General features: G+C 39.8%; 1 protein-coding gene and 1 long non-coding RNA gene across 17 annotated transcripts; one reads left to right on the top strand and one right to left on the bottom strand.

Moving 5' to 3' along the window:
- Positions 1–92: 92 nt before the first annotated feature.
- LOC120105942 (uncharacterized) lies at positions 93–23,807 on the bottom strand. Of its 16 annotated transcripts, XM_089926047.1 has the most exons (16): positions 23,524–23,807; positions 22,346–22,395; positions 6,393–6,453; positions 6,233–6,308; positions 4,465–6,009; positions 4,086–4,385; positions 3,891–3,996; positions 3,207–3,812; positions 2,802–3,089; positions 2,104–2,483; positions 1,761–1,996; positions 1,573–1,670; positions 996–1,029; positions 813–874; positions 458–518; positions 93–365 (listed from the first exon to the last, which is right to left on the bottom strand). In XM_089926047.1, the coding sequence occupies exons 5-8, from the start codon at positions 5,457–5,459 to the stop codon at positions 3,225–3,227; spliced, it is 1,989 nt and encodes a 662-aa protein (XP_089782173.1). In that variant the 5' UTR covers positions 5,460–6,009; positions 6,233–6,308; positions 6,393–6,453; positions 22,346–22,395; positions 23,524–23,807; the 3' UTR covers positions 93–365; positions 458–518; positions 813–874; positions 996–1,029; positions 1,573–1,670; positions 1,761–1,996; positions 2,104–2,483; positions 2,802–3,089; positions 3,207–3,224. The 16 variants fall into 16 exon arrangements, 11 of the variants coding, with proteins under 11 accessions (XP_089782173.1, XP_089782180.1, XP_089782177.1 ...); XM_089926054.1 differs by lacking the exons at positions 6,233–6,308; positions 6,393–6,453; positions 22,346–22,395; positions 23,524–23,807 and having other exon boundaries at positions 813–1,670; positions 1,761–2,715; positions 2,802–2,890; positions 2,980–3,089; positions 4,465–5,539; XM_089926051.1 differs by lacking the exons at positions 6,233–6,308; positions 6,393–6,453; positions 22,346–22,395; positions 23,524–23,807 and adding an exon at positions 2,643–2,715 and having other exon boundaries at positions 813–1,670; positions 1,761–2,483; positions 4,465–5,539.
- Positions 22,789–24,073, top strand: LOC120105943 (uncharacterized). The gene is made up of 2 exons (XR_005508189.3): positions 22,789–23,202; positions 23,485–24,073. It is a non-coding gene; the product is annotated as an uncharacterized LOC120105943 (long non-coding RNA).
- Positions 24,074–25,446: the final 1,373 nt, after the last annotated feature.

The raw sequence follows: 25,446 nt of genomic DNA on the forward strand, positions 1-25,446 counted from the left end.
TTAAAAAAAATTTTGTAACAGTAATTTTTAAATACTCTGTGTACATTAAATTCTTACAAAACAATAGAAACAAATACACTGAATCACATATATAACAAAATATAAGTCACAAACAAGAACTTTGATTACATTCATATTATCATATTTAATTACATTGTGCTTCAAAAACATTCTAAAAACATACAAGGCAAATTCCTAAGTACACAATCTACAATATGTATCAAGTTTCCTAAATGAGAAGCCAACTCTCGAGTTTGTTTAGCGAACTTCGCATCTTGGACTACTGGGTTGTTAGTGCGCGCAGGCGGCGAGCCACAGAAGAAGCCTGCTTGGTTGTTCATGTCTGAATCACCATCAGGATCATCCTGAGAAGGACCAAACTTTAAAAAAGTTGGATACGAAAACTAATAAATTAAGACTAAAATATCTGTTACATGATTTTGAAGTAGACGGGTACCTTGTTCAAGATAATATCAAGAATCTCCGGACCACAATCCCCTCTATGGACAGGCAAAATGCTGGAAAAAAAATAAAACAGAATCAGGGAGATGCAACCTTGGCGCCGGCATTGTAAGAATATAACGTTGAAAAGATGAGGGCATTGCGTCATGCATGCTTTACGGGCTTTATCTCTTGCTGGTTAGTTCAAAGTCATTAACTAATATATGTTCACTGGATGCTGACTCATCTCATTGACTGAGTCTAAAATTAATACATGAGCACAATAAATACCTAACTTGCACTGTACCACCCTGTTTGACCAACAATAAAGAATTAATACAACAATTAACTACAACCAAAGCACAAGGTACCTGTCTAGCAGTAAATAAAGTTCTGGGCTGCTTTTTTTTTTTTTTTTTTTTGGGTACAACAGCTGCAATAAGAAACAATAAGAAAGACATTTTTATTTCCCAACAGCAGCTTAGAGAAACAATTATACATGGCTCACATAGAGTCAATAAGAAAGACAAAAGTTATAAATATAATCTGCAAACCAAGAACAATGAAAGTGGTTGTTGCTGTAGTAATCTGCAAATCAAGAGTCAAAGCAAACGTATTAATAACGCAAGATACACTATAGATGGAAGTCAAATGCAACAAGACTTTGCTATAATAGAGTCAAATTTAATCGCTCAGGAAGTTGAAAGTGTTATAAATATATGCAAAAGCTCGATAAGTTGATACGATGAGCAGTCCATGATTCTGAGAGTTTAAAAGTAGCCTAATATTCTAAATTCATAGCAACTCTGGCCTGCTGTTGAGGCTAAATGTTTTGTTCTTTTAAACATAATTTATGCTAAAGCTCCATGGTATTTGTAGCTGATTATGAATCAAGCGATGAAAGAAGAAAAATATCATTAAAGTTGTAGCTGACTGTTTTTGCTTGTAGAGATCACAAAAGGATTATTGGACTTGAAATATGTTCGATAGCGAGTATAAGAGCAAACCAAGCTTGGGATTGGATAATTATATATCCTCTGGCCAATTATTAGGTTAAATCGTGACTAGGAGAAGAATAGATTTACAAGCACAGGTAATGAATTTGAGTAACATAAGGGAAAAGAGAATTACCTGTGGAGGTATCCCGATCTGAAGAAGCACAGGGTTTATGAGCAATCCTTCCGGCCGAGCAAACAGTAGGATTACCCAATACAAATTGTTCCCATTATCTAAAGTTTCAGAGAATGAAATCAAAGTTTACCCAGCAAATATTTGCATGTTGCCAGTGAATCATGCACAAGAAAGGATGACCATCTTACTGTTCAATTATGAAGCCTGTGAAGAGTCATCCCATTGGTTGGCAGCAGTATACATATTCAAGAGTAGAACAAATACTGAAGAGTCAAGTGGCTCCATATCCAGAAGCCTAGTTGCCATATGTTGTCCAATTTTTATGTTTCCCTGAATTCTACATGCACCAAGCAATACCCGACAAATGGATGCTGAAGGATTAAAAGTGATCGTGCCAATACTTTTTCTTCCTCAGGAAGAAGCCCTGCACCCGCCAAGAATGTAAGCAGGCAATAATGGTGCTCTATATCAAGCTCAATGTCATAATCTGTACGCATAGAGTCAAAATAGCCATAAGTTTCAGAAATTAACCCTGAATGGCTAAAGGCCGAAAGATCACCAATAAAGGTGATCTTAACAGGTTGTATGCCCTCCAACATCATCTTTTTGAAAAGGTCCAGACTCTAGAGCTTTTGTTTGTTTTCTGTGCTGGGCATTCCAAGAGGCCATATACTTTACATCCGTCCTCTTGAATAGATTGTATGAATCCTCTAAATTTCTGCATCTTGCATACAAATCCATAACTGAAATCCCCACAAAAGCATTTGACACACATTCCAACTTTATGGAATTGCATGGATTTGCCTTCCTTGCTCCAATGCAGCCAGACAAGAACAAGCTTTAACAAGGAAGCTAAAGATAATGGCAGTCTAATAAGAACAAGTGCCCAAGAAGAATACATGAAGACAGTCCTGAAATAAAATGTTAATCACTCGATTGCAGTCATGTGAGAATTACCAAACAGCAAAATCTTCCCAGCATTAGCCTTGCATCCAGAAAATACATCATAACAATTATAAAAATGAGAATGATGCCATAAATCTGAACACATTAGATATGAAAGGCGTGACCTCAATTGATGGAAACCTGGTCAAACTGCATGCCTTTGTGAACATAGTTTCCATCTTTCTGAGACCATTCAACCTATCAAATTATCCAGAAAAATTCTGCTGAATGAAACTAGCGAGCATTATATTGAATCTTGGAGAATTTATAGCAAGGAGTTATACCTTTAATGATGGATCAACCTCATTAAAAATCATCTCTGCAAAAGAAATTCCAGCAATGACCCCATCCTCCTTTGCAATGAAGTGGGCTTCTGCTTTCATGTCCACCGGAACAGTGGCTAAACAAGTTACATCCCCTGTCTCAATACAAAGAAAACAATAAGCTAGATAATCGTCATACAAGTTCTGCAGGACTTCCACTGCAAAATATTGTGTAAATATTTCTGGTTTCTGGAGCATCAAAACATTTGAGAAAAAACAACTGAAGTCTCCCTCGGGGCATATTGTTACCTGGTATGCACAAAAAAGAATCAATATTTGTTTAAATGATAAATTTATACTAAATAAAGGACTAATAAAAAAGAATATAATAACTCATTCAACGTATGCTTCATAAATTGTACTCACCATTATGAAACTACATTCTCATTCAACATCCATCCTGATCAAACTCATTGGCGCATTTACTTCATCAGTTGGCACAACATTATAAGGCATACACTGAGTATAAGTATCATCGTCCTCCTCTTCCAACCTTTTTCCCATATCATACAAGTCCCTAGGTTTCGTCTTAATAACGAAAGACCAATTTTTATCTTTTGAGTCTTGCACAAAAAATACTTGTCGAGCTTGAGATGAAAAAACAAATGGATCATCTTTCAATAACACACCAGTATGTATCAACCTTGAAAAATTTACAAGTGTGAATCCATTTATGTCTTGCCTCAAACCTCTAGGTGAGTTTATATCCACCCAATCACATCGAAATAATACTACCTTAAAATTTCCATAATAATCCAGCTCATAAATATCTGTTAGAGCACCATAATAATTTTTTCCATCCGCCTCAACCATAACCCCACTATTTTGGGTTTTTCTAAATTTCTCACGCTCTTTAGGATGAAATTTAAAACCATTTTTAATGAACCCACCATATCTGTTGACAATATTATTCGGACCTCGAGCAATGACTATTAACTCCTCGGAACAATTCCTCTCCATCATCATTGGCACCTAAAAAGAATTATAGAAGTAATGATTAATTTCTCTCTATAAAATTAAAAAAAAAGCTTAATATATTAGACATCTAACCTGTTTGAAAAGCCATTCTGGAAATAACTCAACCAACCATCGTTGCTCAATCCTTGGTGTAGGACGAATGTTATGGTTGAGACTTCGCTGAGCTATTAAAAATTCTCTGCACGATCAAGGTTATCTTTAATTAAATACCAATATTACATTCTCCTGACATGACAGTAAATTTAGATTTCAATTAACCGTACTAACCTGCGAGACTCGGATATTATATCACTATGAAGTAAGACATAGCGATGTGCCTGTGCCAACGATTTCTGGTCAAGAACAACACTTTCAACTTTTCCCAAAACTCTTCCGCCAGATGAGAACTTGTAAACATCTGCATTCTCTATGATATCACAATTCCTTTGAGGTCGATTGAAAACCGTTTCAACACCTTCAAGATATCTCGAACAAAATGTCAAACACTCCTCAGCAATATATCCTTCAGCAATCGAGCCCTCGGGATAGGCTCGATTGCGTACATAATCTTTTAAGCGCATAAGAAACCTTCAACAATAAATTTTTAAAATAAATATCAAAATCAAACTGATTATTAAATAATTATATTCGAGTTTAGAAAAATCACCTCTCAATAGGATACATCCATCGGTAGTAAACCGGGCCACCAAGTTTAGCTTCCGCCGCTAAGTGAATGAGTAGATGAACCATAATAGTAAAAAATCCAGGAGGAAAGATCTTTTCCATATTGCATAGTGTAAGTGCAATATTAGACTCCAATTGATCAAGCTCCTTAGGATCAAGAACTTTGGAACATAATGCCTTAAAGAATGATGATAATTGAGAAACAATTGCAAAAACTTGTTTCGGTGTTGACGATCTTAAAGCCAATGGAAAGATATCTTGCATCAAAATGTGACAATCGTGACTTTTAAGATTTGAAAATTTTCGCTCTTTGAGATTTACGCATCGTGAAATATTCGATGAGTACCCATCAGGAACCTTCAAATTTTTCAGAACTGTTAGAAAAAGATCTTTCTCTTGAGTAGACATTGTATAACATGCAGGAGGTATATAAAATTTATCATTGGCAAGCTCTGTCGGATGAAGCTCTTGTCGTATGCCCATATCTTTCAAATCAAGACGCGCTTTCAAGTTGTCTTTAGTCTTTCCATCAAGATTTAACAATGTTCCAATCAAGTTATCACAAACATTCTTTTCTATGTGCATGACATCAAGATTATGTCGAAGAAGATTATACTCCCAATAAGGTAAATCAAAAAAAATACTCCTTTTTTTCCATAACTGTTTATGTGTAGAAGCAACCAATGTGTCATCATCATTTTCCTGTCCATATGCATTGTCATCATTCTCAAAAAAGTTAGCATCCTCTAAAATCTCTGATATTAACCCTTCATTTAATGAGCTACCAACATCCTCCCTTCCCCTCTTCTTTAAACATTTGGAGACCTTACCAGGTATGTAATTTGTGCCATGCATTTGTCTAAGAACTTCGGTACCAGTTGGTGGAATAGGGGCAGAACGCAACTCTGTGGTACTATCAAACAGATCATTCTGAAATCGAAATGGATGGTTTGGTTCTAACCATCGACGATGGCCCATATAATAAATGCAGAAGAAAAGAAATCTTCGTAAAATTCTTACAACCCGGATACAGTTCTTGATCACAATCTTTCACCAAGTTATCATAATGAGCTGTGTCATCAGCACGTATAGATTCCTCAACATGCATGGACTGATCAATAACTGCACGCTCATCTTCTCCTACAATTCTGATATTATGTCCAAGAGCATCTCTAAGTAGGCCCCTTATATCATCTTCTTCTACAGAATTTTGTTCCGTGTCACTACATCCCAAATTGAAGGTGTCTTCTAGATCGGAGGGTTGGTTACATGAAGGTATGAACTCTCCATGGAGTACCCATTCAGTATAACCCTTTAGAAAACCATTCCATACCAAATGTTCTTCAACAATTTTTGGATCAAGAGCAGAACCGTTTACACATTTTTGACATGGACATAAAATTTTTCCGTTCATATTAGATTTCTCAAAAGCAAACTTAATGAAATTCTGAACTCCATCCAAATATTCAGCACTAGATCTTAACTTATTTATCCAACTTTTGTCCATTCTATTAGAATACCGATTGAACTGCAGTTTTTAAAAAAAAGATAAACAAAATTAAGTAAAATGCAAAGTAATTAATGTAATTAATGTTCATGTGCTGCACCCTACCCATCGTGCGGATTTATTTCCCACAATGGGGTCCACTTGTAATTAAAGGTCCACATGTAATTAAGGCACGAAACCAAATGCAACAGAAGAAGTATATTATGCAGCTGAATGGAATGAGAATGAGAAAGAGAAAGGTTACCACTCAGCAAGCTTAAAGTTTGCAGATAACAGTGTCGGTGAAAGGGGTGAAAGAGAGGGCTCTTCACCTACAATCCCTGTGGATGTACCAACACAAGCATGAACACATGAAATTTATTTAAGAATGTCAACAACAACCAGTTCGAGAAACATCAACTCACCTACTGTTTGATTTCTTATCCTTGCAAGTTGTTGATATGTTTAAATGTCCGAATATGTTGTCTGGAATGAAGATAATGCTTCTCAGAAGAGCATGTATTTTCGTATTTCATGATGCTCTATTTGAGATGCCAATGTCGTAGCTCTTAAAAAAAACTCATAGCTAGGAAAAACTCGTAGCTCTATTTGTCATAGCTCTATTATCTTCAACCACACGACTGTCGATTAGAATAACAATGACCATGCAGAGAGATACAAAAAGGCAAGCAGGTTAATTGAAGCAGAAACGGCCTTTCCTTGAGATTCGTGAAAGCCTATGTTGCCGATCTAGTAGACATCACATGACGCATTCTTCCAGTAAAATTAAACAAAGCCGAAGATTCCTTTGAAAGCTGCAAAATTTTATAGAAAAGGATCCAAGTTCATGGACAATTCAACGACACGAGGGGATTGTTTTTCCCAAAGTGCAGGGCTAAATGATGCTCGTAGGTAGAAACTTCGGTCACATAAAACAAATAACAATGCCGACAGTATATGATATTTTGGATCTGTCGATGTGGTTGTGGTGGTTTCGCCTCTGCAACCTAGATTATTAAAACACATTGCTTCCCATCCGAAAAGCATAGATGAGAGAGCTTGTTCTCTCATGTCTCCCGATCTCTTTTCATATAGAAAAGAAGCATTAGCACATACAGTTTATTAGCTCTTCCCTTCAGGCTTCAGCAGAAGCTATGCCAGAATTTAAAGAATTATGCATCTCTTTGACCGTAATTACCTAGCATAAAACACAAGGCAGTACTAGAAATTTAGGATATTTTTTAATAGCTGAAGGGGCGCATCAGTTTGGAATCTTGGCATGGTTGCTAGGAAATTTCCAGAGGAACCTGCAACATAGAAGGGTCGCTTGTATTTTGCTCAAGCCAAAAAAAAAGGGGTCAGTTGTTCAAATGAGAGGAACAGTATCAATGGCTTCCGATATCTACCTGAGGACGTGGACTGGTTACAGGATTCAAGTGTCATCAGAAACTCAGTAATTGATGGTTTTACCCACAATTATAGAAAACTACAGACGGTAAATCTTAGTAATCCAACAGCAGCATTCTCCATTGAACATCAATTTCCTCGCTGCTAAGTCATTGATACTGCAGGCAGGACTACAGGCAATTGTCCACCATATATCGAAGTATGTTAAAATCTCAAGGCCAAATCAGTCATCTTGTGTTAAATCTTCGCCTTCCAAGAAAGTCCTTACCTAATATCCTTCTGTCATTTCAGTGGACCGCAGGATTTCTCTACTCTTCTCGAGAAAGTCTAGAGAGCTTATCAAAACCCGGGCCGGCTCGGGCCAGACTCTACAGTAGAAAAATTTATCCTTTTCAATCTTATATGAGTCCATTACTGGAAGCCATTTTGAGCAAAGGTATCCACAAAGTAATAAACCTCAGGATGAACATCAATGTCTCTTTTTTTCCAAGCACATGTTGAATCAACATAAAGGCCATCATTATCACTTACAACAAATTCCTTGTATAAAAAACTATCTCCAATTATCTCATATAGGCAACAAGTCTTCACCTAAACCTTCTATTGTTCGTAACAAAAAGAATTTCGTTAGTTGTCATATGAACAATTAAATCAACATTCTAATAAAGATTGAACAAGAAATTCTTTTACTATTCTTACTTTTCCCATTGCTTGATGGGTGACCAAACTAGACAAAACAGGAACACATAAAGTCATGCAATAGTCTGTACATTGCATCAAATTGGAAATGCACATATTTCAGAATTTAACTAGTTTCCCTTTTGTATATTGCTTGAGTTAACGATAGAACTGTTCTGTTGTCATATTCTGGTGATCAAAGTGATAAACCACACATAAACCTATAACATTATACGGACATATTACATGCATTTATAAATATTAAATCATCTTAATTATTATGATTATCTTATAGGTGTATACCCTTCAGTGCAATCTAGATTGGCAGGGTCTGCCAAACATATCCATGTAACAATAAGATATTACTGTCTAAATTGACTATATCATAGACTAAGAAGGTTCTTGGAGCCAGCAACAGTAGAAGAAAAAGCATTATACAGGAGTGACGCCAAACAAATTTTAAGGTACATAGAGTGTGGAGTGATTGATTAAAACCCCATTTGATTTTGATGAGCTCAAAGCATTTGAGTATATCTTTTAATTACTAATGAATTCAATTGAGTGTTTCAGTGAAAATCCTGTCTAAGTGTCCCAAGACTTGGTTCATAATTGTTGGATAAGTTAAGGAGTCTGTTTGAACCAATGTCTGAGACTCGAGTCGACTCCCGAGTATCACGAGTCGACTCCAAGCGTATCAAGTTCACTGGCACGAGCTCGAGTCGACTCCAGATGAGTACGAGTCGACTCCGACTGAGAACAGACAGAAGAACAGAAAGGATCAACTCAGAACCTGTCAACGAGTCGACTCCTGAAGTGAGCGAGTCGACTCCAATGTTCACCAAGTCGACTCCAGGGAAGTAAGAGTCGACTCCAAGCAGTCACAGGCAGAAAAGTCAGAGAGCAGTTTTCGGGTCTGAGATTCGAGTCGACTCCAGTGAAACGCGAGTCGACTCCGATGGTTGACAGGTCGACTCCAAAGAAAGCAAGAGTCGACTCTCAGCGGTACACAAAGAAAGTCAGAGACCATTTTATGGACTCTGAGATTCGAGTCGACTCCCGCAATACGCGAGTCGACTCCAAGACACCGCGACCCCAAGACAGACAGAAAACCAAGTTACTGCCTCTGAGATTCGAGTCGACTCCCAGACAGCTCGAGTCGACTCCAAGACAGCTTCACGTCAAAAGGCAGAAGACCATCTTTCGGAAACTGAGAGCCGAGTCGACTCCAAGGAAGTTCGAGTCGACTCCAAGACTGGACGAGCCAAAAGACAGAGGATCGGGAGTTCGGGCTCTGAGATTCGAGTCGACTCCCAGGACAGTCGAGTCGACTCGAGTGGACAAAATTCAAAATTGGATCCACGGACTTCAGTGGATGAGCCGACTCCAAAATTGCCAAGTCAGCTCCAGAAGTTGACGAGTCGACTCCAGGTCAAGACGAGTCGACTCCCAGTCGTGAAGGCAACTTTAATTCAAATTTGGAACAGTTGCCGAGTCGACTCCGGAAAAGCTTGAGTCGACTCCCGCTACAGCCGAGTCGACTCCTGATCGCGCGAGTCGACTCCAACCCACCAACGGTCATATTGTCAGGCTGCGCAGAGTGTTCAGAACGGGCAGAAAAAGCACTCTAACGGCTAGTTTCCGTGGGGGTTGGCTTAAATAGCCACAGAGGACTGTAGCAAGGGAGAGAACAACTATTTCACTCCAACTAATCAAGCATTCAAGCTCCGCAACGTGCTCTTCAACGAAAAAGAGGAAGATCTGCATTTACTGCTTCCAACTACATCTTCCCAGCAATTAAAGCCTCCTTCTCCTGCATTCAAGTCGACTACTCTTTCAAGAGGAGACCAGAAGTTTAAGAAGCCATTCCTCATCTCCAATCTAAAAGCGTTTGAGGCTTCTTAACTTCATTTATTGTTCATATTGTTTTCATCTGCTTTTTGAGAAGCTCATTTTCTGTTTTCTTTTTACAACTTGTATTTACTTGGTTCAATCGGGGATTGAATCAAGGGGATTGAGGTTGGTTGGTGAGCCGAGTTAAAACCAACGTGCGTAAGGGTTCGATTGTGATCCCGGGAAAACAATCGGGGGTGGTTCTAGTCGGTGAGCCTGGGAAAACCGACCGAGTTCGTTGTGAGCTCGTAAAACAACAAGTTTGGTTGTGAGCTTGGAAAACAACCGGCTGTAATCCAAGGGGATTATAGTGAATTCCCAAGTGAGACTTGGGGAGTGGACGTAGGAGCAAGGGTTAGCTCCGAACCACTATAAAACTTGTGTTTGTGATTGATTGTCTCTCCTTCTTCTCATTTCATATTACTCACAGCACATAGTAATTAATTAAATAACTTGCAATAGTTTTTAATTAATCATCCATAACGTTTTAAATTATCTAAATTATTTTAAAACCCAATTCACCCCCCCTCTTGGGGTGTCTATCTGGGCAACAAGTGGTATCAGAGCCTAAACTCTTCCACCCAAGAGTAAAAAATCGAAATGACAATCCCATTTGGATCTTCCCACATTGAGGGTCAGTCCACCCAAAGACCCCCATTCTTTAATGGGTCTGACTACTCATATTGGAAGGCTAGGATGAGAATATTCATCCAAGCCCAAGACTATGAGATGTGGACTATTGTAGTAAATGGGCCATACATCCCATCCATATATGTAGATGGTGTCAAGGTACCCAAACTAGAAACGGATTGGGATGAACATGACATGAGGAAGGCACAACTAAACTCTAAAGCTATGAATATGTTTTATTGTGCCTTAGATAGAAATGAATTCAATAGGGTCTCTACTTGCAACTCTGCAAAAGAGATTTGGGATAGACTTGAAGTGACCCATGAGGGCACAAATCAAGTTAAAGAATCCAAAATAAATATACTGGTTCATAAGTATGAACTATTTAGAATGGATTCTAATGAGACAATCACTAGCATGTTCACTAGGTTTACAGACATTGTCAATGGCCTAAAAGCCTTGGCAAGAGCTATACTAACAGTGATCTTGTCAGGAAAATCCTTCGGTGTCTACCTAGGTCGTGGGAAGCTAAAGTGACGGCAATCCAAGAAGCCAAGGACTTGAACAAGTTACCACTAGAGGAGCTTCTTGGATCCCTAATGACGCACGAGCTAACCATGAAGCAACACAACGAGGAAGAGTCCTCCCATAAGAAAAAGGTAATAGCTCTAAAATCTACTTCATCTAACAAGGACTTATCTTGCAGTAGCAGCAGTGACGAAGAAGAGGATGAGGAAGATGATTGTGAGGCTCTTCTTGTGCGCAAGTTCAAGAGATTCATCAACCACAAGAAGTCCTATCATCAAAGGAGAGGCCCCTCAAATTTCTACCGCAAGGACAAAGGTAAGAAAAGGGAAAACGAGGGGATTGGGTGTTACGAGTGCAAGAAGCCGGGTCACATAAGAGCTGAATGCCCTTTACTGAAAAAGGGGAGCAAGTACAAAAAGAAGGCTCTTGTCACGACTCTATCCGACTCCGACTCATCATCCTCTTCATCGGATGAGGAACAAGAGGAAAAGGCCAATCTCTGCTTCATGGCCAATGAAAGTGAGGTAACATCCGAATCACCTTTAGATTTTACTTTTGATGAGCTTTATGATGCTTTTAATGAATTAATGATAGAATATAAGGCAATAAATCTGAAGAATAAAGAACTAAAAATAGCTAATCAATCATACATACTTAAGTACGATAAATTAGTTAAGGATAAGGACTTAATCACCAAAGAAAATATGGAACTTAAGACAAGCAATAAACTTTTAACTCAAAAGACTAATACCTTAACTAAAGGAAAATGAAAGGCTAAATAAAGAAATATTAGAACCCAAAAATCATAAACAAATCCTAAACAAGGATCTCACAAAAGAACTTAATGATCTAAAAGCAGAAAATTAAACACTAACTAAAGAACTTAACAAATACAAACCCTTAGTTGAAAAATTTACCTATAGTTCTGAAAAGTTAAACATGATACTTAATAGTCAACGAGGCGTATTTAATAAAGCGGGGTTAGGATATAAACCAAGAAATAAACAAAAACTTCTTAGTAACTTCTTTGTTAAAGCTGGGGAAACTAAAACTAAGAAAATAACCTGCTTTTGTTGTGGAACTATCGGACATAAGGTAAATGTATGTGACTATAGGAAAAGTAAAACAAAAAGGAAAATAAAAAGGGTATGGGTTCCAAAAGGAACCAACTTGACTAACCATGAAGGACCCAAGAAAACTTGGGTACCTAAGATGACATGATTTGCTTGTGTAGGAGTGTCTTGCAGCCAAGGTCAACAAAAACTGCTGGTATTTGGATAGTGGCTGCTCAAGGCACATGACGGGTGATAAAGATCAATTCTTCACCCTCGAAGCTAAGAAGGGAGGTGCTGTGACTTTTGGAGACAACAACCAAGGTCACATCATTGGTATTGGTAAAGTTCAAATCACCCCTTCTACTTTTATAGATAATGTTAGATATGTTGATGGTCTTAAGCATAACTTGTTAAGCATTAGTCAATTATGTGATAAAGGATATGATGTTATGTTTAAACCATCACTATGCATTATAACAAATCCTAATGATAATAGTTTAGTTTTTAAAGGGATTAGGCGTGGAAATGTATATGTTGTAGACCTAGAAGATCTTGCAAAACATAACCAATGTTTAGTTGTTAATGAAACTAAAGAAAATGATGCTAGTTGGTTATGGCACCGTAAGTTAGGTCATGCAAGCATGGACACAATAACTAAACTAGTTAAAAGAGACTCCGTGATAGGTTTGCCAAAATTAAAATTTGAAAAGAACAAAATATGTGAAGCATGTCAATTTGGCAAATAATCTAGGAACTCATTTAAATCCATAAAATGTGTCTCTACTTCTAGACCTCTAGAATTATTACACATGGATCTATTCGGTCCAACTAGAACAACAAGTCTAGGTGGAAATAAATATGGTCTAGTCATTGTAGATGATTATTCTAGGTACACATGGGTCATGTTCCTAGCACATAAGGATCAAGCATTTTCTGTCTTTAAGAAATTCCATAAAGAAGTAACCAATGCTAGAGATAACTCAGTAATAGCTATTAGAAGTGACCATGGTACCGAATTCAAAAATCAGTCATTTGAGGAGTTTTGTAGTAAAAAGGGGATAACCCATAATTTTTCAGCACCTAGGACACCACAACAAAATGGAGTTGTGGAAAGGAAAAATAGAACACTAGAAGAAATGGCTAGAACTATGTTATGTGAAAGTAACCTCCCTAAGTACTTTTGGGGAGAAGCCATTAATACTTCTTGCCATATATTAAATAGAGTTTTGTTAAGACCCATTATAAAGAAAACACCTTATGAACTTTGGAAAAACAGAAAACCAAAAGTTAATTACTTTCATGTTTTTGGATGTAGGTGTTTTGTTCATAATAATGGGAAAGATAATCTAGGTAAATTTGACTCTAAATCGGATGAAGGAATATTCTTAGGTTATTCTACAACTAGTAAAGCCTATAGAGTCTTTAATAAAAGAACCTTAGTTATAGAAGAATCTATACATGTTGTTTTTGATGACTCTAGTGACATCTCGTCTAGTAAGAAGATTAATTTTGATGATGATGTTGAAATACTTGAAGAAAAGATAGATGAGATGGGATTTCAAGATAATAATCAAAAGTTGATTGAAGGAGAATCATCAAGCCAAGAGGGTATTGTGGATCATGGGCTAACTAAAGCTTGGAGGTATGCTCATGGGCATCCTAAGGAACTAATTCTAGATGATCCATCTCAACCCGTTAGGACTAGAGCATCCCTTAGGAATTTGAATAACCATCTAGCTTTTGTTTCACACTTTGAGCCCAAACATATAGAAGAAGCCGAAAATGATGTAAATTGGATAAATGCAATGCAAGAAGAACTAAACCAATTTACTAGAAACAAAGTATGGAATCTAGTAGAGAGACCTTCTGAATATCCAATTATAGGTACTAAATGGATATATAAAAATAAGCTAGATGAAAATGGAATTGTTATAAGGAATAAGGCTAGACTAGTAGCAAAGGGTTATAATCAAGAAGAAGGCATAGATTTTGATGAAACCTTTGCTCCCGTAGCTAGACTTGAGGCTATTAGATTATTATTAGCATATGCATGCTCTAAAGACTTCAAACTATATCAAATGGATGTAAAAAGTGCTTTTTTAAATGGGTATATTAATGAGGAGGTATATGTAGAACAACCTCCTGGTTTTGAAAATCATCAATATCCCAATCATGCATATAAACTAAACAAAGCACTTTATGGTTTAAAACAAGCACCTAGAGCATGGTATGAGAGGCTTAGCAAATTCCTATTAGAACATGAATTCTCTAGGGGAAATGTAGATACAACATTATTTCTGAAAAAGCAAAATAAGGATATGTTATTAGTACAGATTTATGTTGATGATATCATTTTCGGTGCTACTAACAATCGCCTCTGCGAAGAGTTTGCTGATTTGATGCAGAGTGAGTTTGAGATGAGCATGATGGGAGAGCTGAACTACTTCCTCGGGCTTCAAATCAAACAGTCTGAAGGAGGCACCTTCAACAATCAAGCTAAATATATCAAGGAGATGCTCAAGAAGTTTGATATGGAGGGAAACAAATCAATCAGCACCCCCATGAGCTCATCATGCAAATTAGACCAAGATGAATCAGGTAAATCTGTAGATCAAAAACTTTATAGAGGTATGATAGGATCTTTACTGTATCTTACTGCAAGTAGACCTGATATTATGTTTAGTGTGTGCATGTGTGCTAGATATCAGGCTAATCCTAAAGAAACACACCTAGCTGCAGTTAAGAGAATTTTTAAATACTTAATAGGAACTAAGAACATAGGGCTATGGTACTCTAAAGAATCTAGCCTAAACTTAATAGGATACACAGATTCAGACTTCGCTGGATGTAAGCTTGATAGAAAAAGTACCAGCGGGTCGTGTCAATTTCTAGGAGAAAACCTTATCTCATGGTTTAGCAAGAAACAAAACTCGGTTGCATTATCCACTGCAGAAGCTGAATATGTTGCAGCCGGGAGTTGTTGTGCTCAAATCTTATGGATTAAACAACAGTTAGAAGATTATGGCATTAAACAAGATAAAATTCCCATTAATTGTGATAATACAAGTGCCATAAATCTAACTAAAAATCCAATTCAACATTCAAGAACTAAACACATTGAGATAAGACATCACTTCATAAGAGATCATGTATTGAATGGTGATGTGACACTCCAATTTGTTTGTACTGATAATCAATTAGCAGATATTTTTACAAAACTCCTAAGTGAAGAGAGGTTTAGTGTGCTTAGGAGGGGATTAGGAGTGATTGATCCATCCTAGTGGTAGTTTCCACTAGATTCATTGATTTTGATGATTACAATATGGTTAAAATAGAGTTCCTTTTCAATGATCATCAAATCAGATCTTAATTAGGTGATTTTCCCTCATTTGGCACGATTATAGCATGATTTTTAGGTGCGTGCCAAGGTTAGAGACGACTCGAGTAAGTTACAGAGCCGGCTCCTAAGGGGGAGTCGACTCGCGCATTGGCGGGAGTCGACTCGCAAAGATGGCAGCAGAGGGGGAGTCGACTCGCATTTTGTCGGGAGTCGACTCGAGGCCTACAGGCGCATAAGGAGAGTCGACTCGCGCATATTCTGGAGTCGACTCGAGGTCGAGTCGACTCGCGACTCAGTGGAGTCGACTCGCAGTCGGGATCCGACTTTTTAACCCTAGATTTGTCGTTTCGAAAACACTTTTCTCTCAAGCCGCCACTGTTCAAAAAGCCCTAGAGCCGACTCCTAGGTCGTCCCCGATCGTCTCCAACCCTTTTTCCGTCGATTTTTCACCGGTTCTTAGGGTTTTCGTCCGTTCCTAGGTCGTCTCCGGTCCGTCCCAAGCTTCCTCCGTCGACCCTTCTCCGTCCTTTAGGTTCTTCATTCCATTTTAGGTCAAAATGCCACGTAAGACCGTGGTTAGGAAGAGGTCCCGTCCCGAGGCCGGTCCCGAGCGGCGCTCCAAGGCGCGGCACGATCCCGCGAGGCAACCACCTCCGGCTCGTTCCCCGCCTAGGGCGGTTCCCGCGAGGCCATTGGCCGGGAAGGTCGTCTCCACCGGGAGGTATGTCGATTTCGACTTCCTCTCCCGGGAAGGTTTCACCATAAGTGAAAGACTTAGGGTCCAGGGCTTAGAGTTCTTCCTTACATTGGACCTCCCCACATATCCAGGGCTCGTTAGAGAGTTTTACGGTACCGTCCATCGGGGAGATGGGGGTATCGAGGGCACAGTAGCCGGTGTCCCTGTGTTTGTCACGGAGGATCTTATTGGCCACATCCTCCACCTTCCACTAGTAGGGGTGGCTCCCACACATCCCGAGGACAGAGTTGAGGCCCTTACGGCCGTTCTCGGGCATCCACCCCAGTCACCCGTAGACGAGGTATCCGCCAGCTCACTACCGATTGAGATGCGGATCCTCTTGAGTATACTGTCTAGGTCCATCTTCCCTAAGACAGGGAGATTTGATTTTGTAAATGAGAGGGACCTAGCTCTTATGTTCTATATGCTTCACGACACCCCAATCAACTTCCCTAAACTCATATATCGATACATGTGTGAGCCCCTAGATAGACCTAGGCTCACCCTCCCATATGGCATGATATTCACCCTTCTGTTTAGGGAGTACGAGGTTCTCATTCCTGAGGGGGAGCCCTTTCGCGCTTTGCGATGGACTGATCGCACGCGTGCGGGGACCCTACACAGGATGGGGTTTCGGAAGAGAGAGGGGGTATGGGTTAGGAAGTCTACCCTCACCGCTCAGACCACCAGACCTTCACCCAGTCCTGAGCCCGATTCAGACTACCCAGACCTTCCAGACCATCCAGACCTTCCATCCACTCCTCCTGCTCCTACCACCTCCGCCGGACCTTCCTCCTCGGCACCACCCTCTATGGCGGTCCGGATTGATCCTGAGCAGCTCCGGGAGCTGCGACAGGAGATAGTCAGAGAGGTGAGGGATGAGCTGCTTCGGGAGCTCCGAGGTGCGGTGCCTGCTCCCACTCCTGCACCCGTATCTTCTCAGTTGGTCCCTTCCTTGACAGCCGTGACTGACATGACGGCTCATGTACGGGAAGAGATCTACAATGTCCGGAGTTTGGTCCAGGCCCAGTTCCAGAGCATGAGTGAGGTCACGAGCACCACTCGACAGATGCGAGAGGACATAGGTCGTGACATGCACACCACCACCGAGGGGGCCGAGCGCTTGTCGAATGTACTCATCGACAAGCTGGACGCACTTCAGACGTCAGTGACTGGGCTTCAGACGTCGGTGACTGAGCTCTCCACTACACATAGCAGAGCCACTACGTCTATTATCACGCAGCTCGGACATGTTACAGATGCAGTCACCCTCCTCATGGAGCAGAGCCGATTGAGAGGAGGAGCACCATCCTCGAGAGGAGGAGCCACATCCTCGAGAGGAGGAGCCACCTCATCGAGAGGGGGAGATACATCCTCGAGGGGGATCTTCATCCTCGAGGAGACCATAGATGTTCTTTTTGTTTTGTTTTGTATTGTTTTGCTTTACTTATTGTATGCTCAAATGTATTCACATTCATATCAATACAATGAGTAGACGTCTTATCTTCATTTCTGTGCCATTTGATGATTGGTTGTGCCATTTGTGCCATTGATTGTGTGTGATTACCTCCTTTTTGATATGATGACAAAAAGGGGGAGAAATATGTATAAAATATGTAAAAGGGGAGAAACATGGATAAAATATGTAAAAGAAATCAATAAAAAGATAAACTCTTAAAAACACACACAAATTTGTTCTAAGTGGATTCGGTACCTCGAGGCTCATTATCTCTCTTTTGGGGCTCCTAATGGAGTAATCTCCAGAATCTATTCAAGGAATATTCGGAGATTAGCTGAATCTTACTCATGAACAAATTGACAGATTTTTTCCTCTAAAAACCAAAAAATTCAGTTCAAAAACTTCAAAGCATTAAAAGGAAATTCAGAGAATCAAAACATAGTTGAATGCATATGTTGAGGGGGAGAATCTGAATTTTAATCAAACTAAATCATTAATGACATATAAGCCAAACAATTGATTGCATAATATGAAGGCTTATATAATTCCAAATGAAAGGGGGAGCTTTAACTCCGAAATTTAATGTTTCACTCCTTTCAAGCTTGGATAAATTGAATTACCAAACATTTGAATTCATTTATGGATTTTATTTCATTATTTATTGAGCAATTCATTTTACATATACTCAATGTTTTGTCATCATCAAAAAGGGGGAGATTGTGGAGTGATTGATTAAAACCCCATTTGATTTTGATGAGCTCAAAGCATTTGAGTATATCTTTTAATTACTAATGAATTCAATTGAGTGTTTCAGTGAAAATCCTGTCTAAGTGTCCCAAGACTTGGTTCATAATTGTTGGATAAGTTAAGGAGTCTGTTTGAACCAATGTCTGAGACTCGAGTCGACTCCCGAGTATCACGAGTCGACTCCAAGCGTATCAAGTTCACTGGCACGAGCTCGAGTCGACTCCAGATGAGTACGAGTCGACTCCGACTGAGAACAGACAGAAGAACAGAAAGGATCAACTCAGAACCTGTCAACGAGTCGACTCCTGAAGTGAGCGAGTCGACTCCAATGTTCACCAAGTCGACTCCAGGGAAGTAAGAGTCGACTCCAAGCAGTCACAGGCAGAAAAGTCAGAGAGCAGTTTTCGGGTCTGAGATTCGAGTCGACTCCGATGGTTGACAGGTCGACTCCAAAGAAAGCAAGAGTCGACTTTCAGCGGTACACAAAGAAAGTCAGAGACCATTTTATGGACTCTGAGATTCGAGTCGACTCCCGCAATACGCGAGTCGACTCCAAGACACCGCGACCCCAAGACAGACAGAAAACCAAGTTACTGCCTCTGAGATTCGAGTCGACTCCCAGACAGCTCGAGTCGACTCCAAGACAGCTTCACGTCAAAAGGCAGAAGACCATCTTTCGGAAACTGAGAGCCGAGTCGACTCCAAGGAAGTTCGAGTCGACTCCAAGACTGGACGAGCCAAAAGACAGAGGATCGGGAGTTCGGGCTCTGAGATTCGAGTCGACTCCCAGGACAGTCGAGTCGACTCGAGTGGACAAAATTCAAAATTGGATCCACGGACTTCAGTGGATGAGCCGACTCCAAAATTGCCAAGTCAGCTCCAGAAGTTGACGAGTCGACTCCAGGTCAAGACGAGTCGACTCCCAGTCGTGAAGGCAACTTTAATTCAAATTTGGAACAGTTGCCGAGTCGACTCCGGAAAAGCTTGAGTCGACTCCCGCTACAGCCGAGTCGACTCCTGATCGCGCGAGTCGACTCCAACCCACCAACGGTCATATTGTCAGGCTGCGCAGAGTGTTCAGAACGGGCAGAAAAAGCACTCTAACGGCTAGTTTCCATGGGGGTTGGCTTAAATAGCCACAAAGGACTGTAGCAAGGGAGAGAACAACTATTTCACTCCAACTAATCAAGCATTCAAGCTCCGCAACGTGCTCTTCAACGAAAAAGAGGAAGATCTGCATTTACTGCTTCCAACTACATCTTCCCAGCAATTAAAGCCTCCTTCTCCTGCATTCAAGTCGACTACTCTTTCAAGAGGAGACCAGAAGTTTAAGAAGCCATTCCTCATCTCCAATCTAAAAGCGTTTGAGGCTTCTTAACTTCATTTATTGTTCATATTGTTTTCATCTGCTTTTTGAGAAGCTCATTTTCTGTTTTCTTTTTACAACTTGTATTTACTTGGTTCAATCGGGGATTGAATCAAGGGGATTGAGGTTGGTTGGTGAGCCAAGTTAAAACCAACGTGTGTAAGGATTCGATTGTGATCCCGGAAAAACAATCGGGGGTGGTTCTAGTCGGTGAGCCTGGGAAAACCGACCGAGTTCATTGTGAGCTCGTAAAACAACAAGTTTGGTTGTGAGCTTGGAAAACAACCGGCTGTAATCCAAGGGGATTATAGTGAATTCCCAAGTGAGACTTGGGGAGTGGACGTAGGAGCAAGGGTTAGCTCCGAACCACTATAAAACTTGTGTTTGTGATTGATTGTCTCTCCTTCTTCTCATTTCATATTACTCACAGCACATAGTAATTAATTAAATAACTTGCAATAGTTTTTAATTAATCATCCATAACGTTTTAAATTATCTAAATTATTTTAAAATCCAATTCACCCCCCCTCTTGGGTTGTCTATCTGGGCAATATAGAGCAACTCAAAGCTGTCAATATGTTTCATCCATGATACAAAATAGACTTAAATGATATCTTCACATTAATGCAAGTCATAACAAGGGACAAAAGCTCATGCTGAAATTGCCAATTAATAAGCTAGCAATCATTTTTGTCCTACATAGTTCGCTCTTGACCAAAACAATACATAAATGCAAACATTCATACCTAAAATAGTCTGTGCAAATAATATGAACACTTAAATAAGTCCATGTATACATGTACATGCGCACATATGTTACAAATATTATACATCTCACTGAACATATGCATGAATCTATGCATGTGCATATGCATTTACATAAACTATTAATACATGCATATCAATGAATATACATCATATGCATGAATATATACACACATATAAGTATCTATGTATGAACAATGTAAGTATGTATATATATTTATATGTATACACTGTATCATATACACATTTTTTTTTAAGAAATTTGAATTAATGGAGGCTCTAAATTTCTGAAAGTGCATTTTAATAACATATTTTAAGTCAGGCATAATTCCACAAGATTAACTAAATATGAGAATTACTTCTTCAAAATGCACCAAATTATGTAGCCCAGAAATTTGAGTATGCAAAAATTACTGCAAAAATCTATTAGTAACCCAGAAGTGCTGAAAAGAGTCTAGACAGTAGGCACGATCTTGTCGATCCTAATCCATCTTCTCCGCAGAGAAAAAATTTAGTAGGTGGCTTATCGTTTACAGCACATATTGATGTCTCTAATATCAAATGTTGCTCATCTCCATTACAAAGGAGGCACTAACCTAGTTTGAGCTGCTCCGATCCCCTTAAAACATATTTTTGCCATAGTTGGTGTGATTCTCGAGGACGAAGCTCGATCAAGGCTTATACAAAAGAAGAGGAGAAGAAGCGTGTTGAGGAAGGAGGAGAAGGAGGAGAACAAGCGAGACGGAGGGAGAGAATGGAGTAGGAGAAACTACCTCGGGCGGAGCGCGCGTTGGGGTCGGTCGGTCGACGCCGGAGAGGAGGTAGGCCTTCTGGAACGTGGCCGTTGGCGTCGGGAAAGGTTGGCGCGGGAGCAGGAAATGCCGACGCTTTCCCTTAGCGTCGGCATTTAAGCGTCGGCTTTTCACACTTTTACTGTAGTGAATGAAAGTTCATAAATATGAATATGCATCATATAAAATTTTTGTCATTATCCCATGCTTTGAAATCCGTACTTGTCATAATTCATGCTTTGAAATCCGTACTTATCATAATTCATGCTTTGAAATCCGTACTTATCATAATTTATGCTTTGAAATCCGTACTTGTCATAATTCATGCTTTGAAATTCGTGCTCTCAGATAATAGTGCAGCTATGGTCACTATTATTACCCGTGACAGGGCCATAATCTTTACCAACTATTATTCCCCGTTGGCAGGGTCTAAGCCAAGCAATTATAACCCGCTGGCGAGGGCCGTATGCCGAGCTACTATAACCCGTTGGCGAGGGCCATAATCTTTACCAACAATTATTTCCCGTTGGCAGGGTCTACACCAAGCTACTGTAACCCGCTGGCGAGGGCCGTATGCGGAGCTATTATAACCCGCTAGCGAGGGCCATCTGCCGAGCTATTATAACCCGCTGGCGAGGGCCGTACATAGCAATCTGAGAGTACATAAATCATTATTCTTTTTCTTTCATAAATCATAATTATCATAAATAGGTTGGAAAATGATAAATGGCATCATATAATTTAAAATGCATAAACATGCCTCAAATATCATTTTTTATGCAGTCTAACATAATCATAATTTCATAACTCATACAATATTAAATATTCATGAAGGATGCTCTTTAATCAAATTCATGAATCATATGCAATCATATACTTGATCCTAATTTTGAGAAAATATAGCATATCAAATACAATTTCATAATTTCGTACTTACAATTAAACAGTAAATTGGAAATCAATAAGATGGTACCAGGGTTACTTACCGCAATTTGCTTTCCAATTTCTTACGTCTGGGTGACAAATCCTTGATCACCTAAATTAATCACATAAGGGTCATATTAATCCCTATTTATTTCATAATTTTCTAATTTATCATAATATGAATTTACTTGCTTGGATCTCAAGTCCAATTTACCTAATTTAAAGCCCTTGGGCTCGATTTAGAACCAAATTGGATTCACGTATGTCAATTGGGCTTTTAATTATAGGATTAGGCTTGAGTCAGGATCAGCCTGAGGCCAATTTGGTCTCAAATTAGTTGAATTGGACTTGAATTGGGCCTGATTCATATTCAATTGGGTCGGTTGGAACTAACCCAGCTTAATTGGGTTCGGACTCAAATCAATTTCGGCTTAAATTTGGTTCGGATTTGACCCAATTTACAGTTTGAGCTCGCCCAGACTTAGCCTAGTTTAATTGGGTTCGGGTTTAGTCAAATTTGGCTTAAACCCACTTCATTTTATTGGGCTTAACTGGTTTCGGATCCGAACCCAGATCCGACTCGTTAGGCCAGATCTATTAGGGTCTTTTCTTTTTTTTTTTCTTTTTCTTTCTTCTTCTTTTTTTTTTTTCTTTTCTTTTTCTTTTCTCCCATGTTCTTTTCCTTCTCTTCTTCTTCTTTTTTTTTTTTTTTTGCCTTCCCGAAACTTCTTCTCCTTCTCTGTTCTTTCTTTTTCTTCTCCTCCTCTTCTCTTCTCCCTTATTCTTCTTCTCTTCTTTTCATCTCCTTCCCGAAGCTTTCCCTTCCCCATCTTCTCCCGCAATCAAGGGAGGGCGATGGAGTTCTCGGGAGGGGCCGACCTCAAGGCCGGCGGCACTGCAGTCAAAGATCCACCGCTAAGTGGCTTTTCCCTCCTCCTCCTTCTTCTTCCCTTCTTTTCTTCCTTTTGTTCTTCTCTTCTCCTTTTCCCTCTCTTTTCCCTTCCCTTCTTCTCCCATGATTAGAGCAAGGGACAACCCCTTATCGGGGCTCGGGAGAGGGCTGACCTGAGGCCGGGGCGCTGGCTGCGCCTACGGCGGCCGCGGGCCGACCTCCCCCTCTTCATCTCTCTTTCTTTATTTTTATTATTTATTTATTATTATTATTATTTTCTCATAGCTTGACTAGATCTAAGCTTAACAGGGCGTAATTTATGAAGGGAGAGAGAGGTTAAGGGTCTACCTAGCTCCGAGGAGGAGCCGAGAAGCCTCTTCTGGTAGTTCGGTTGCTCCTCCGGCTGCTCGAGACCTCCTACTCCAATGGCGTCGCTCCCGGTCCAGTTCCTTTGCACCGAAGGAGGAGAGAGCGATGGAGTCCCTATGTAAGTGATCTGTGGGCTTTTTATAGCCCTCTTCGAGAAGAAGGAAGAAATGGAAACGTGGTGGTGATCGTGGCTCGCTCACCGCCGCAATGCTGGTGGCGGTTGTGCGAGATCCGCGGCGTCTCCACTCTCATAACGCCTCCGTTACCCCGAGGAAGAATACTAGTGTATCGTGATCGAGATCCCCTGTCTCGGTCTCATTTCGACCATGGGCTAAAGCCGGTGGGGCTTGCCGGCTTCGGCCCAATCTACCCAAAATCCAATCAGTCCATTTTGGGCGGGATATTATAATATTATGCTTTGACAAAGAAAATCCCACTGATAAATACTCCTTTAAATCTCTTCTGTATAGTTCATTATGTAGCTATGAAATGTTACATGTGCAATGTGCCGTCAAATGCTTTCATTTCAGTCCTTTATGTTTCCGAATGCTCTGTGATCAAAAGCAAGGTTAGAAGATTGTTTTCTCTCATTGGTAGAAGTTTATATTCCCAATCTGTCCTAATGAGCAATGTTTCTTAAAAAGTTCCTTTGTTGGATGTTGGCAAATCCAGTGTTCCGTTTTCAATGCTTACACTTTGGACAATAGGATAATTCGCTGCAATTATTTTTCCCTTGGGTTTGGAAACGAAATGTTTTGCCATACAAACCTGAACCTTAATTATTGTAGCCCATTAGATCTTTGATTGTAATGGTTATCTCATTTTTGTCTACCCTAAACCACATCTGTAATCAATATTTTTTAATGAATTCTCTAATATCCTTATTTTTTTGTGCGATAGCATACTCACTGTTAAACTCCATTTTCTTTTTTGTGACTTAGTGATGCTCATATGCTGATTCTGACCCTCTAATTGCCACTGCATTTGATCCACACAAATAATGTCCATATCACCACATAACATTCTAAAGGCACGCTTCCACTTCATCCACCACGCTCTTATTCTCTCAGGTTTTTCTTCTTTAGCCTCTCCAAGAAAGTAAAGTTTGGTGCTGATGCATCATATTTTTTATTGTCAAGTTCTAACAATTTTGAAATCTCATCCTCAATAGTTTTTACCTTCTTTTTACTTGCATCTAGATATACTTTTCTCTCCTTAATTAGCATCCAAAAGTAGCATATGCCCTGGCATCCTTTCAATTTTATCACATGCCCGTTGTCTTGCGGCTGCTATTTTTAAGTTTTCCATACATGACTTTGGTGATCTTAAACTACTCCCAAAACAGAATTTTGACCCTGGAGCATGTTATTTGTGTCTAAGAAGATTAATTCATGAGATAAAGAGTGTTGTTTTCTGATTCTTGAGAATCGGCCTAATTGGGCCTGTTCCAGATTGAAGTCAGCAATGCCCACCGGCTTCAATAGAAAAATTCAAAAAAAAAAAGGATTCAAATAGAGGAGGACGTGTTCCTCTCCCCGATCCTAACTATTGGATAAGGCCACAACAACCATGGCCGGTGACAACTTTGCCGGGTTGGTGCGAACAGTCGAAGGGCCGCTGCAATCAGCAAATAGCTAGCCCAATCCGAGCTTATCTTCTGTCCCCAAAACCCTCTATAAATACCTTGATTCTCCTTCATTCGATCCACCACCAAGCTCTCTCCTCTTTCCTCTTTTTTCTCCGGTGGCCGACTGATCCTTGAGGATCGCCAAATTGATGTGCACCACTTTGGCTACTACGAGTAGGGTTGGATAGGGACCATGAGCAAGATCCATGACATCGGAGAGGCGAATCACAAACCAAACTTTTAGAGGCCATAACTTGGTCATACGATATCCGATT

This window comes from Phoenix dactylifera, chromosome 11 (assembly GCF_051530095.1).
Source record: "Phoenix dactylifera cultivar Ajwa chromosome 11, Ajwa_hap1_PhDact_Kaust_v1.1, whole genome shotgun sequence".
Classification (NCBI taxonomy): Eukaryota; Viridiplantae; Streptophyta; class Magnoliopsida; order Arecales; family Arecaceae; genus Phoenix; species Phoenix dactylifera.

Bases quoted from the DNA above. Each gene is read 5' to 3' on its own strand.
- LOC120105942 (XM_089926047.1), bottom strand. From the start codon at position 5,459: ATGGGCCATCGTCGATGGTTAGAACCAAACCATCCATTTCGATTTCAG. The intron at 3,997-4,085 runs GTTAGTACGGTT...TTGATCGTGCAG, and splicing joins ATAATATCCGAGTCTCGCAG to AGAATTTTTAATAGCTCAGC. The intron at 3,813-3,890 runs GTTAGATGTCTA...AATTCTTTTTAG, and splicing joins CAGAATGGCTTTTCAAACAG to GTGCCAATGATGATGGAGAG.